This window comes from Carassius auratus, chromosome 47 (genome assembly GCF_003368295.1).
Source record: "Carassius auratus strain Wakin chromosome 47, ASM336829v1, whole genome shotgun sequence".
NCBI lineage: Eukaryota > Metazoa > Chordata > Actinopteri > Cypriniformes > Cyprinidae > Carassius > Carassius auratus.
This window is the reverse complement of record NC_039289.1, coordinates 9277160-9292582: the sequence shown is the minus strand read 5'-3', so window position 1 is coordinate 9292582 and position 15423 is coordinate 9277160. Positions and strand designations below refer to the sequence as shown.

Here is a 15423-nt window from a genome sequence, read left to right as displayed (position 1 = left end):
ATGTTTGATTGGGTAAATCCGGGGCAAAGGCATTAACAGAAATTCATCATCATCTTCCTTAAACCATTCCTTGCCATGAATAGGTGCACTTGGACCGCAACGATATTCAAATACCTGACAACTTCCAGGAATTATGCTAATGTTTCCCATGTAAACATCACCTATAGCACAATCGGCCTGTGTCTGCCCAACAAAGCATCCAGAATTCATAGCCCCTGTTGACCATTGACGTGATGCACCAGGAATCTTGATTCATCAGACCAGGCGACTTTTTTCTAGGCATTCATGATCTTGATGATCCTGGGCCCATTTTATGCATTGTTTGAAATGGTATGCAGTTATTTTTCAGTCCATATGCAGAATACTGCAAGTAACTGTGTGCTGTGACACACTGCTGCGATAATTTGTCCTTTATCCAACTCTATCCAAGCAGCTTTTCCCATTTTGACACTGAACACTATACTAACCGAAAGCTGGTGCTCTGATAGTTTATATATAATGTCCGTCGTTTTCAGGACTATTTGGTGAATAGAAAGTTTGAACCAAAAGCATTTATTTGAAAATATAATAAATTAAAATATGCTGTAACATTAAAAATGTCCGGCTCCACGGTCACTTTTGACTAATTTAATGCATTCTTGTCAAAAAAAAGTATCAATTGAAAAATGAATAAAAAAATTCATAGTGACCCCAAAGTTTTTAATGGTACTTAGTGCACATTGATCTTTTTATCACAATTTTAAGCAAGAAACCGAGCAAACTCAAACCACAAAACAGCAGACCTACAACAAACTCACTATAGTGACGAAAGTACATTACAATTAAAAAAAAAAAAAAAAATGTTGGCCACCTTGTTGTAAAAATATGGCACTATATGTTAAACTCTGAAGCGTTTTTAAGACGCTTCAGAGCATCTATCACAACAAAATATGTAAAAAAAAATATTTACATATATATCAAATAAAGGCGATGTGATTTCAAGTTTTCCTTTCTTTTTGGAGTGTTACAAGTTGCTTGTGTATAGATAAGATCCCTAAAGTTGTAAAGACTTAAGTCTCAAACCCAAAGAGATATTCTTTATAAAAGTTAAGACTCGTCCATGCACTCTTAAAGCACCTCATTCAAACACGCCCCCACATCTACATCACAATGTGGGAAGATTTGCATAACGCCACCCAAATGTTCACACAAAGAAAGAAGGCGTAACTTTATTGCTGCTGCCGCCCCAGCCGCCATGTTTCGTTGTGAAAGTTAAAATACAGACATTGAATGTTGTGGTTGAATGTGTGCAGGCATGTGAGCATGTCAGATACATTATAGAAGGACAGAATGCCAGCTGGCCAGTTCAGATTCTTCTAGAGCGTGAATAACCATATATTTATTTGGTCTTAATATAGTGCCTTGTAATTAATCTTTTATTAAACCAGGTCAGACTCCAGGACTTTCTGTCTAGTCCAAAACAACTGTAACAATTATTTACTTTTCTGTTAATTTCTTTTTATGTCACTAATATATAAACCACATTGATACAACTGCATTCAGCCTCTCAGTAACATCATCCAAGACTTTCTTTACACAAAACATGACAACACAATTGTATTTATATATTTTATGATCAGGATATGGCAGCTTCTTTTTCACACATCACTTTTATGTTGTTCTCAGAAAGAGTGAGTTAATCTAGTGTTTGAATCCAGTGTTGTAGGCTTAGCCAAGACCGAGGCCAGGTAAATTGCAATGGTTTGCTGCAAACTTTGTCAGATTACAACTTTAAATATAGGAATTGGCTTGGAGCCTACTTGAATAATGTAATGTTATCAAAAACTACAACATACACACACGCACACACACACACACACACAGCAGTTAAAATGCCGACCGACAAATATAAAGTACCTTGTTTTATTTTATTCTCACAGGACAGCAGCACTACAAAAATATGGTATTTTACAAGATTAAACTACCCAACAGTTTATTTAATAAGCAACTTTAAATTTAATAACCTTAGTATTTAGAAGTAAACTGCAACATCCGCAGTAGTTAAGTAATATTAATGTAATATCATCTTGATGAATCATTTTTCTGAACAATACTGTATACCTTTACTTCTACTCTCAATACATTAAGTATGTTAGAGTACGGAAGATAATACTTTTACTTAAAGGATAGTTTAGCCAAAAATAAAAGTTTTTACTAAAAAAATTTACTCACCCTTAAATTGTTCCAGGTTTGTAATTTTCATTTTTGGGCGAACTATACCTTTAGCTTAGGTTTTAAATATGACTAGTATTTCCCACCAATGGTATTGGTAGTTATTAAAAATAGTTTACTAAAGTGCCACAATCCAGACCTTGGTGTTTCTTTTCTGGCTGGCCAGTGGTCCATCATACAGAGTGGTCTTCAGAGTGTTTGACATGTGCCTCGTTCCACTGTCACTACATTAACCAAGAGATTGACCTCCTGAAGACCCCAGAAAACATGGAGGCAGCGCTGGGCTCAAACTGATGTTGTTTTTCTGATGTCAAAGCTAAGCTATGTTGTAAATGGCTGTAAAAAGTACTTGGTTGCGTATAGAACAATTTGTTTTAATGTGTAAAAAAATAAAATAAATAAATAAATAACTAAATAAGCTGCATTAAAAAATTAAAATATTAACAATTTACATAAGTACTTTTATTTAGACGTTACTATACAAAAATACAAAAATGTATAGAAAGTACTTATTTACAAATAAATTACACAAAGAAAAAAAAAATAATCATGTACTGTATACAACTTGCATTTCATTTTTAACTTGCATCACAAAAATAAAGATATTGAAAAACTGCGATGTACCCCCCCCCACACACACACACACAGTTTTATCTTGGTTAATGAAGAATGTATTTGTTAAAGGGGGGGTGAAATGCTATTTCATGCATACTGAGTTTTTTACACTGTTAAAGAGTTGGAATCCCATGCTAAACATGGACAAAGTTAAAAAAATTAAGTTGTACGTTTGAAGGAGTATTTCTGTTCCAAAAATACTCCTTCCGGTTTGTCACAAGTTTTGGAAAGTTTTTTTTCTAGTATGGCTCTGTGTGATGTTAGATGGAGCGGAATTTCCTTATATGGGTCCTAAGGGCACGTTTGCCGGAAGAGCGCGCACTCCCGTCTAGCAGAGCACTGAGAGCACAGACATTCACTGATCAGAGCGAGAGCGTCGCGAAATGTCACAAAAGGAATGTGTTTTTGGTTGCCAGGGCAAGACAACCCTGCACAGATTACCAAAGAAAAAACAGCATTAAGGGACCAGTGGATGGAGTTTATTTTTACAGAGTATCAACGGAGTTGTGCAAATGTTTGTGTTTGTTGCCTGCATTTCGAAGATGCTTGTTTTACAAACAAGGCCCAGTTTGACAACGGATTTGCGTATCGTTTATTTCTTAAGGATGATGCAATCCCAACGAAAAAGGGTCACGATCGTGTGTTGGAACCGCAGGCGGTGAGTAAAACTGCTTAAAATATCTCTGCCTCCTTGTTAGTGTGTCCACCTCCCATGCCGGAGACCCGGGTTCGAGCCCCGCTCGGAGCGAGTCGTTGCCTCTGCTGCTATCGTTCAGTTTCAGCCTCGGGATTTGATTCTGGATCATAAACAAACGGCTGAATCTGACTGTTAGCCATGGTTTGTTTTGGATGATGTTTTTTTCCTCAAGGTAATGTCACAGCTTCCAAACGCTCTCAACGCAAAAGCCTACTGGCGCTCGTGATTCTTTAGCTCCGCCCACACGTCACGCCTCCAGTCGGTCGTGTTTTTCCGGGAAAAATCGGTACAGACTATCTTTCTCTTATGAATATAATAAAACTAAAGACTTTTTGGAGTTATGAAGGATGCAGCACTACTCTATAGGTACTCAAGATTAAAAGGATATTGAGTGAAAACGAGCATTTCACCCCCCCCTTTAAGAGTGCAAGTTTTCTCTTCTTGAGATAATGTTTTTCTCGCTCTCTGGAGTTTGATGTCCTCCCTGAGCAGCTCCACCAGCTTCCACTCACTCCCTCACCTGTCCCAGGACACTTAGCAAATAAACCATGCCTGTTAATAACAGCACAATGAATTTCAGCAAAAACTAGTCTATTAACTTGATAACTTTGTATGTTTTAAGTCTTGCCCCAACAGGCTCACTTTCTCCAGAATAGTACTAAAACAAGATAAAATGGAAACACTTGTGAAAAATATAAAAGACAGTTTTGCAATCTTAACATTAGAAAATATGGCACAGCAGGACATGCATACAAAATACTGAAGTGCTTAAGTTTGGTTAAAACAATTGTAGACATCTCTTGCATGACAGCACTTCAAAAACAGCAAAGGGAAAGACCATAGCCTGTCTTATTGTTTGTGGGCTTTAGGTTAAAAAAGAAAAACACCTGGCTTTTTTACACTTTCGCTAGGTATCTGAGTAAATGAAAACACAATATTTACTTTTCAATGTTAATTCCTCCACAGAACTCTCACTTGCTGTGTTCTTTGAATATAAGCACCATTGTCATATGTGGCCTAGTGATTCTTTAATATGGTAGAGTGCAAAGTGTCCATAAGTACACTTCATTTTCTGTGGTGACACATCCACACTTCAAATGTGGTCTTCAGAGTGCGCATTCTGATTTCGGGAGAGCTTACGTTGTGACGCAATCGCACTTCACATCGATCCACACTTCGGAGTCCATGCACTTAACTTTGGGACAGTGCTATGGTCCCACTCTAAAAGAGTGTTAAAGTAACACTTCAGCAGTGTTAAAGTCAATGAGATAATTATGAATTATTAAGTGCTGATTGAGAATTAGTGATGAACAGCTGCTGTAAAAAAGCAGAATCACTGAAGAAAAGAGAAACAAGAAATACAAATGACTTCAGCCACAGCCTTAGATGAAATCAACTGAAATAAAAGACAAAATTAAATCTCTAAAGATCTCAGCAGAAGATAATGAATCATCTCCACAAACAGCATTCCCAACTTCACACATTGCTAAACAGCTTGAATTTCTGTTTGTCATGTGTCTATTAATGTATTAAGATTCAAGATTCAAGTTTCAAGATTCAAGTTTCAATGTTTATTCATCACAGACACAGGAGAGCATATATAACAAGCAGTGAAATATGTCACTTCCATGGACAGTGCAGTTATTAAAGAATACAACAGAGATTGAAATATACATAAATATAGGTATGAAAGAATTAAATAAAAGTAAACTAAATAAATGAATATAATGTGCATGAAAGTACAGTACACTGTAGTCTTAAATATTAAGATACCCAGGGTTGTACAAGAGGCAGTGTGCACATGTGCATTATACTGTAGTTTTAAACATACAAGAAGCAAATGTGCAAACAGTTTGACACTGTCAGTATATCAATATGAGGTAGAGAATGATGAATATCTTACTGATAAAGTGAATATTAAGTGGAGACATGTAGATGTTAAGAAGCAGGTTTTTAGTTTATGAGGTATCTTGTGGGGGAAGAAACTCCTCCTAAGGCTCTCGGTTTTTGCCATCAGTCTAATGAAGCGCTAACCAGATGGTAGCCATTTTCACAGGACATGTCCTGGCCAGGATTTCTATATTGCCTAAAATATCCAGGTTTTGGCTTTGGTTTCCTGTTTTCATACTTAATGACAGTAATGATGATTTGACCAATAACATGCAGACATTGCACGTAAACGACCAATCGTGGTGCGTGAGAAGGTGAGCTCTCAAGGTACTTTATACAACATTTGGTCTGTGCAGCGCAAACAAAGTCAAAACGTGGATAATTTTGGCAATATAAAAATCTTGGCCAGGACGGGTCCTGCGAAAATGGTACAATTGGCCAACCTACAGCAAACTGAAAAGATGGTTACTAGGGTGGATGGAGTCCTTGATGATTTTAACAGCTCTGCTTTTGCAGCGTTTGAGGTAGATGTCCTGCAGAGAGGGGAGAGCAGACCTGGAGATGCGCTAGGCAAAGTGCACAACTCTCTGCAGGGCTTTGCAGTCTTGACTGGAGCTGCTTCCATACCACACTGAGATACACTGACTCAATACATTTTCTATTTTCTCTGAAAATAGACTCTGAATTTCCTCAGCTGTCGCAGAGGGTACAGTCTTTGCCTGGGTTTATTAACCTGTGTTTGAATGTGGGTAGTCCAAGAAAGAATGTGAGGACAAAATAAATGTATATATTTTTATGTTTGTAGTTTATTTAGAATATATTTAATTTATTTTTCAATTTATTATTATCATTATTAATAATTTTGAAAATAGTTGAAAATATATATATTTTTTTAGTTTTTCTTTTGATAAATTGAAAGAACAGATTTTTTTTTTTACATTTGTTACATTTACATTTATTTGTAACATTTATATTATAATATATTATGTTATATTATTATATATTATATAAACTTTCATTTCTTACAGTTCATTTTAATGACACATTTCTAAATGAAGATCACCGCAGACCAAGGCTGCAAACACTGCACCTTGTTTGTTTTCTTTATTTTATGAATGCAAAAAGTTTTGTTGTTGTTATTATGTGTGTATACAAATAAAAGTAAACCCTTTACAGATTTGATTGATGTATTGCTCTTATCTGTAAGATCAAAACTGAAAGTGTAATTTAAGTTATTTTCAGGGTTATACATGGGGATCGACTCCAGAGGATTAATAATTAACAGAGATTTGTATGTTAATGTTTATTGAAAAAAAAAAAACAATTTAAGGTCACCTTCTGTGAAGATAAGCGTTTGCTTTCCTTGTGTTCTTGACCCTTGACTTTTTAACAATAGTTTTTCTCTGGGTGCTATAACTGTGTTTATGAAACACATTTGTTATGGTAAGAAAAACCAAGAGAAAATTTGTTCAGGTTATATTAGCCATTTTTTGGGGGAAGATAAGGACTTCATTGTCATGTGGTAGGCAGGTTCACTGATGTCAGTGGTAATATAGTTTAATATTGATTACAGCAGCATTTTAAAGAAATAATATGAAGAGCTTTAAAAACACGTTGCACACCAGTTAAGAACACCTGTACTGTGTACACACGCAGATATCAAGAATCAGCATAGGAATCTCAACAATAGTGATGATTAGGGCTGTCACTTTTGTGAAAAAATCATTTTCGATTTTTAAGACATAAGTGTTCATTGAATCAATTGTAAAATCGATTTTCCATGACCAAAAAAAAAAAAAAAAAGACGTTTCCTTTTTCAACGTCAAATAACGGACGGGCGTAAAGAGAGCGCTGGAAACACACAAGGCAGCAATATTTCTTATTTATTGGCATAAAGTTTGTGCAGAATAAACAGCAACAGGACTGCAACATTCTCGAAAAAATATGTATGTAGAGAGGACGGCTGCCATAACAAAAGAAAAACATCACTGTAGGCTTTAACCCGGCTGCATTTATGATTTTGGCAATTATGTCATTAATAACTCACCCTCATGTCGTTCCAAACTCAAACTGTGTTCCGAAGATAAACCTGGGTCTCACGGGTTTGGAACGACATGAGGGTGAGTTATTAATGACATAATTTAGATTTTTGGGTGAACAATCCCTTTAAGGGTGCTTTTACCCTGGGCTTGTTTGCTGCGGTCCGAGCGCGATTGTTCCTGGCGCCGCCCACACCGTTGGCCTGCTTTCACACTCAACAGTATTAAAACCCAGGTGCGTTTGCAGTCACCTTGTGTCATGTGTTGAGGAAACAATGATATTGACAGTGTCACGCATGCGCGGGAAACTTTACTTCCCGAACAAGTGCACACCCTAGTCCGTGTTGCTTGCACATTCATGCGAACGGCGCCACGGTTCGGGAGCAACCGAACTCAGACCACCTTCTCCAGGTAGTCTCGGATTCGGTATCCCAGTGCGCACCGGGGTCCGATGACAGTGTTCACATTCACATTTTTCATGCGAACCGTGCCCCGTTCCGCATTAAACTGCCAGTGTGAAAAACCCCTAACACTCTTTTAGAGTGGGACTATAAATACTCTGAGCAGTGTTAATTTAACACCTGGGAATTTACTGTGCAGCATTGTGATAATTACAATAGAAATATCAGAATGCCAGAAGAAATATCCAATATGTGGGGCTTTCGAATATTATGTCAACACACTGTGAACAAACTGTAAATTGCTTTAAATAGAATAATCTTTAATATATCAAATGTATAAATGTAATCAAAGCTGAAATAAGGCCACTGGTCACTTCTATTTTAAATGTGTTTTCAGAGACAAACAGAAAAAGGTGCAAATGTAAATATTTTAGTTTTTCAGTGTGTTTGTTGCCATTGTATGTAATAATTATTCTTAGGCACAAATAAAGACCCAAGTCCAAAGATCTGCTTGTTTAGGTCAGCTGATGTACTGAAACAACCATTATGTTAAGACTAGAGCATTTTAATTACACGATTGGGGGATAAAATGAACTGAAATGTCTTGATAATGAGTTCTAATATAAGGGGAAGTTTGTAGAACTTCCATAGACAGTATACATATAGGGTAAGAGTGGAAAATATCAATAGAATATGTACAGTAAATGGCAGATTGAGAAGCAGCAATAAAACAGCACAGTAAAGGAGCAGTACACTATAGTACTTGCGGATAAGTTGAGTAACCATTGTAAATTCATTAAAAAAAAAGAGCAACTTCACTCCGGAATCCTTCAGGTCTGCCTACCTAGCAAGACAACCTAGACAGAAAAAAGAAGCTTTCCAAAACACACAATTCTAGATAACTCTAATTAGTCAAAAGTATACCCCATTGAAAAGCAATAAGAACACCACTGTGATGAAGGGGTGTAACTGGTTTACAACACATGTTTAAGGTTTTGTATGTTAACATAAGTTCATCAGCATGAACTAGCAACACTGCCACGACATTTATTAATATTTGTTCCACTAGTAAATAAATAAATGTAAATGTAAGACTGGACTCAACAGAAAGATCATATACAAACATGACAACAAGATTGTGAATAATTCTACATTCAGTTGGGAAAAAACCGACATCTTCAACCCAGTATATTTGGACCCAGCTCTAGAACTTCAGCACAAAGAAGATGAACAATTCAATCAAATATGGTGACACTGAATGATCTTTATATTAAAAATATTTATTGAAGGAAAGAAAAGATGAGAAGGCAGATTGAAGAGCTTGTGCATATCAAATTTTCCATCCAAAAGCAATTTCAGAAATGACCACAGCATTGAGAAAAACACAAAAGTCCAACATACCACAGATAGATCTCAATAGTACTGAACATTACAAAAATGTTACTTTAAAAGCATCACTCAACAAGAAAGCAAGGCTGAGCTCACCATTCAAAGCATACTGTTGTTCAAATAAGACAAGTTTAGCAAATTCTTGATGCATGTACAAGTTCAGTTGCATGATGCACAGGCATAGATATATCCAGCTTGAGGCATGAGAATCACCTGATATATTCATAGCGAAACCACTTCACTATATTATCTTATGTACAGTATTCATTATATATGACAAACTGTAAGTGATGTCTTGAATATTTAATGTATATTTAAATAAATCTGTTCATCAGAACAATCATCAGAACAAGTTATGATAGCCACTCTGTAAATGATTGTATTTCCAACGACGAACTTGAGCATAATTTTATAATTCAATTTAGAAGTTAATGCACAAACTGCCATATATGCAACTTACATGTTTACATAACTAAATTAAATCAACACACTCAATAAAAATTTAAGTTATGAGAAGTTCATTAATAAAATCTATTTATGGCGTTATATTTGGCATCCTCAATTTACAGCATTTTTACACAAGTGCCTTAAACTTTGCACAGTACTGTTGCTTTGCAGGTTTATTGAAGCATGTTGGAGGTATTGCTACAGTTCTTCTCATTTTGTCCTGTTTCTTTGTGGCATTCCAGAGAGTCAGGATGATGATGAGATCAGATCTATGTGTGGAGCACTGGCTTCTGTCAGACTACTTGTGCAAACAAAAATCTCACTGGATTATTGCATTTAATTAATATTTATATGTATATATGCTTCTTGTAGATGTGTGTTCTGTAGCCGGTATTATGATTATTGCACACATCGCAAATTGAGCTCCTCAATGTTATGTTCTAAGGCCAATATTGTTTTCTACATACTGTTGATCGATTATGCACATTTCAAGGATCACTATCAATAAAATGCTCAGATATAATTTACAGAGTAATACACCATTTGGAGTCGAGTGTATAGCTTGTTGATTTATTGTGGATTATTGTTTTGTTTATATCAACTGTTTGGAATGTTTCATTCTTATGGCACCCATTCACGGCAGAGGATACTTTGGTGAGCGATTGATGTGAAGATAAATTTATCTAAACCTGTTCCCATAAAAAAAAAAAAAAAAAAAAAAAAAAAGTAGCCTGAGACTAAGTAAATTTTCAGCATTTATTCATCGACCTCTGTGACATTCATTAGGCAATAAAGAGCAATAATACTTTTGGAATAAGCAGCTCATATTGAATAACCCGAGAAATTAATCAATACTATGTCTAATGTCTAAAATCAATACTAAACATTGAAGATTAAAACCAAATCAGATTGATGTGCAGTGTGAACAAAGCCCAAGAGGCTCCTAATGACAATTTCTTAAAATATCTAACTATCTAAATATTAATTTAGTCTTCATTCATTTAATGAGCCTTCACTGCATGATGTATCACCGTTGAGGAGAAGACCATAGTCTCACCAATGATCTACGCCAAATAAAAAGAAGAGTTTTAATAAGGAAAGGGTGGTTTGTATATTACATTGGGTTAGATATTGTAATATCTTTAACATTACCTTTGAAGGCCTTTTCAGATAGAGTCAAGATCTGTGGATTTGTAGCTTTCGTTGCTTTCTGGTGTCTTATTTTTCCATAAAAAAAAAGTTTTCTTGTGTAAGCCTATTTCTGGTGCATGCAGAGAGTTAAGAACACCTGGATTTGAGTTTAAAAAAGGTCTCAGAGTGAATAAAATAAATATCTGGACACCCTTTGGGAAAAAAAAAATAATACAAAATTAATGAATACAGAAGCATTGATAATCCATTATAAGCTTTTTGTGAATGTTTGTGCAATGTGCATTAACCCACCTGTGTTGTGTTTAAGAGACAGAAAACCACACTGAGAATAAATTTTAGATTTTTTTCTTGGGCGATCATCAAAATGTAGCCTGTGACCCAAGACAAACCGAGCATCACTGCCAGAGAGAAACTACTCAACATCTTCTTCTTCAGAGGAGTTTTAAGTGATCTAAACAGCAACAGTGTATTATTGGTGAAATATATTCTCATTAATCCATTTTGGTTGATAATTGTTAGTGCTTTTCTGGTACTTACTTGTTTAAGTTAGGGTTGGTTCTGCAGATGTTGTAAGAGAAGTGCAGCTGTATTGCTGTGCTTGAGATCAGCATGAGCAATAAAGGGAGCACAAATCCCCAAAACATGGGTTTCTTTATACTGAACTTTTTTTTGTGGTCCAGCGAAGCCAACCAGCAACTGCAGAAAAATGACTATTGAACCAACATTTCTGAAATCAATGAAATATTGTTAATTAAAAATAAATGAGTAAAGTTGATCTTTAAAGTTAAAAAAAATGTGTTACTTACAACTCCTCTTGTCGATAACCTAAAGGCTCCTCCACACTGTAAGTGGAACCCAATGAAATACCAACAATAACAGCAGGCAAACCTAAACAGGAAAAGCTTTATAGACACTGGTAGCTTTGCATATTGGAGACATTATTTAAAGATGAAGATTTAGTCATATGTTTGCTGTGCAATTAATACCCAGGATGTATGGGAGTGGGAGAACAAACTAAGCAATGTTTTGCAATATTCCTTAAAATTGTGGTTAATAACGATATAGAAGTGATTATAGAAGACAATATAGAAAACTATTAAAATTTATTTTGAGCACAGTGAGTGATTTGTAATTGTTTTTTTTAAAGTAGAAATTTCAAGCTTTCTGGAGATATATTTCTCATGTATGTCAGGCACCCCGATTTAAAAAAATGATTGGATCGCATCAATAATTTTCTGCACAAACAATTGAATATGAATAGTAATAAAACACATTTCCATTAGGTTTCCATTAATAAATCTTCCTAAGGCTACAGCCGAGATGTGCAGTTATAACATATAAGTTAAAGGCCATTTGACGTTTTTAAATGATCTAACTGCTGATGCTGCTCCAATTAGATGATTTTGATTGTTTTAATAAATCTCTTTTACATTAAATAAAAAAGATAAAAAAGCAGGTTAAGTTAAGTGTACAAATAATTATAAACGTCTCTAGGTTACGTATGTATGCCGCCAGACTACCAAACCCCTGCCTAGTGTGTATCCGAAGAGCACAGCTTAGGACAGGAGGACAGAAGCGCCTGGGATGACTGGCATGTCTAGGCCATAGAATTTAACAAACGTAGAGGGCGTGGACCACCCCGCAGCATTGCAGATGTCCAGCATGGGTACACCTGCTAAGAAGGTCTTGGAGGCCGCCATACCCCGAGTAGAGTGAGCCTTGGCTCCCGACAGCGGGGGACGATCAGAGGACTTATAGGAAGGGTTGATAGCCTTGACTATCCCACGACTAATAGTCTGCTTAGAAGCAGGAGAACCCCTCTTGGGGGGACCATAGCATACAAGCAATTGATCGGTCTTTCTCCACAGGGCAGCTCTGTGGACGTATGCGTCCAGCGCTCGAACTGGACACATACAATTTAGCTTCACCTGGTCGGGCTCCCAAAAGGGAGGAGGACAGAAGGCCTGCAGCACTACAGGTTGTGGTGTAACAGAGGGAGCCTTAGGAACATATCCCGCTCGAAGGTATATGAACGCTCTAGTCATGCCAGGTTTAAACTCAAGATAAGTAGGGGCCACAGAGAGGGCCTGAAGGTCTCCTACTCTCCGCAGAGAGGTGATAGCCAACAGAAAGGAGGTTTTAAGTGTGAGATGTCTGTCTGAGATATCTTGAATAGGTTCAAACGTGTAACTAGGGGGTGTCTTCCCAAAGACTGGCCATCGAGAAGGGCGTGGTAGGCCGCAATAGCCGCAATGTAGACCTTCAACGTGGAGTGGGTCAACCCTGCAGAGAGCATAGCCTGTAGAAACTCCAGAACTGTACCAACCGGGCAGTTTGCTGGGTCTAACTGGCGGTCTCTGCACCATGAGGTGAAGAGTTTCCACCTCAGGGCGTACAGTTTCCTCGTTGAGGGAGCTCTGGATTGGAGAAGGGTCTCAACAACCTCGGTTGAGAGACCGGCTGCTAACAGTTGTGCCCCCTCAGGGGCCACACCCACATCTTCCACAACTCCGGGCGAGGGTGAATTATCGTACCCTGCACCTGCGAGAGTAGGTCTTTCCTGATCGGTATCTCCCACGGAGAGCCGTCGAGGAGCGAGACTAGATCTGAGAACCATAATCGGCCTGGCCAGAACGGGGCTACTAACAACAGACGGACCCCGTCACGGCGCACTCTTGCCAGAACTCCCGGGAGCAGAGCAATAGGGGGAAATGCGTACAGACAAAGCCTCGGCCAGGTCTGTACCATAGCGTCCAGTTCCAGAGGAGCTGGATGAACTAGAGAGAACCAGAGGGGGCATTGTGATGTCTCTTGAGATGCAAATAGGTCTACTTGAGCCCTGCCAAATACTCTCCATATCGGCTTCACTACTTCTGGGTGAAGTCTCCATTCCCCGGGCCTCGGCCCCTGCCTCGACAGTATGTCTGCTCCCATATTTTGTTTCCCAGGAATATATACTGCTCTTAATGAGAGGAGTTTGCTCTGGGACCACACCAGGATCTGGTGCGCCAGCTTGTACAAAGGGCGCGAACGCAGACCTCCCTGGTGGTTGATGTAAGAGACCACCGATGTGTTGTCGGTGCGCACCAACACATGGTGACCCCTTAGGTCTGGGAGGAAGTGCTTCAGTGCACGATAAACTGCTAGCATTTCTAGACAATTGATATGCCATGTTAGATGGCGATGGGCAGGGTGGCCACTCATGACTGCACCCCAGCCGGTGAGGGATGCATCCGTCGCTAGTGTTACACGGCGACAAGGAGCTCCCAACACCGGGCCCTGTTTCAAGAACCAAGGTTTCTTCCACATGTCTAAGGAGGCAGCACCGCGTGACCTTGATAGTGCGAAGTGGATTGCCCCTCGGGGAAAATCCCTTGGTCTTGAGCCACCACCGTAGGGGTCTCATGTACAGCAGGCCAAGAGGTATCACGTTGGATGCAGCTGCCATCAGACCCAACAATCTCTGAAATTGTTTGACAGTGAGTGACTGGCCTTCTTTGACTCTCTCGACTGAGATGCGGATCGACTCGATACGAGCAGGGGACAATCGTGCCTGCATCGTGGTCGAATCCCATACTACGCCTAAATAGGTGGTTCTCTGAACCAGAGAAAGCACACTCTTCTTGGCGTTCAGTCTCAAACCCAGCTCCCCCATATGTGTGAGGAAGACATCTCAATGCCGAACCTCAACCTGCTCTGACTGAGCTAAGATCAACCAATCGTCGATGTAGTTGAGAATGCGGATGCCCTGCATGCGCAGGGGGACCAGAGCCGCGTCTACACATTTTGTGAACGTGCAGGGTGAGAGTGCAAGGCCAAAGGGAAGTACTCGATATTGGTAAGCTTCGCCCCCGAAAGCGAACCTCAGAAACTTCCTGTGTTGTGGAAGGATGGATATGTGGAAAAATGCGTCTTTGAGATCTATTGTGACAAACCAGTCCTCGGACCTGATCTGAGCTACAACATGCTTGATTGTGAGCCTTCTGGATTTTAGTCTCATAACTGAACGATTTAAGACCCTCAAGTCTATAATCGGATGCAACCCCCCATCCTTCTTTGGAACTATGAAATAACGGCTGTAAAATCCGAACTCCCTGTCCTGAGGAGGGACCACCTCGATGGCCTCCTTCTCTAATAGGGTTTTCACTTCCTGTTCCATAACCAGACCCTGCCTGAGGCCGACGCAGGGGCCTGCTGCGCCCTGGAACACTGGCAGGGTTGGCAGACCGGCCCCCAGAGGGTGCTGAGGTGAGACGGGCACCGTGTGCTGCGGTGTGTACCGTTCTACCCCAGCAGAGGCTGCCCTCTGAAACCCTGGGCTCTTGGCGTCAGGGTTTCTTGGCAGAGGACTTCTTAGCTTCGATAACTGCCCTAAGATCTTGTTTGGGCTGGGAAGTCCTCGGCCGAGAGCGTCGTTGAGACTCTCGTTCCCGACGCCGAGGAGCACGAGAGGCAATGCTCTGTTTTTGGGCCTCACGGTACGAGGAGCTAATGTGCGGCTGGGGCATGTCCTGCCCAGATGCCCAGAGGGAGCGACGAGAGAGGAACTTATGGAACGCCGCCGCTTGTTTGCGGGCCTCCT

The 15423-nt window shown here is 39.1% G+C and overlaps 1 protein-coding gene across 3 annotated transcripts in view; it reads right to left on the bottom strand.

Moving 5' to 3' along the window:
- Positions 1-9141: 9141 nt before the first annotated feature.
- The window catches only part of LOC113065029 (adhesion G-protein coupled receptor G7-like), a 95002-nt gene continuing 88720 nt past the window's right edge, over positions 9142-15423 (bottom strand). Inside the window, exons 13-17 of one of the 3 annotated variants that reach the window (XM_026236140.1) lie at positions 11648-11729; positions 11379-11537; positions 11133-11292; positions 10842-11032; positions 9142-10753 (exon numbers count right to left, since the gene is read on the bottom strand). In XM_026236140.1, the coding sequence (XP_026091925.1) occupies positions 10856-11032; positions 11133-11292; positions 11379-11537; positions 11648-11729 (578 nt within the window). In that variant the 3' untranslated portion in view covers positions 9142-10753; positions 10842-10855. Of the gene's footprint in view, positions 10754-10841; positions 11033-11132; positions 11293-11378; positions 11569-11647; positions 11730-15423 lie in introns of those variants that run through there. The other 2 variants (XM_026236139.1, XM_026236141.1) reach the window with 2 other exon arrangements.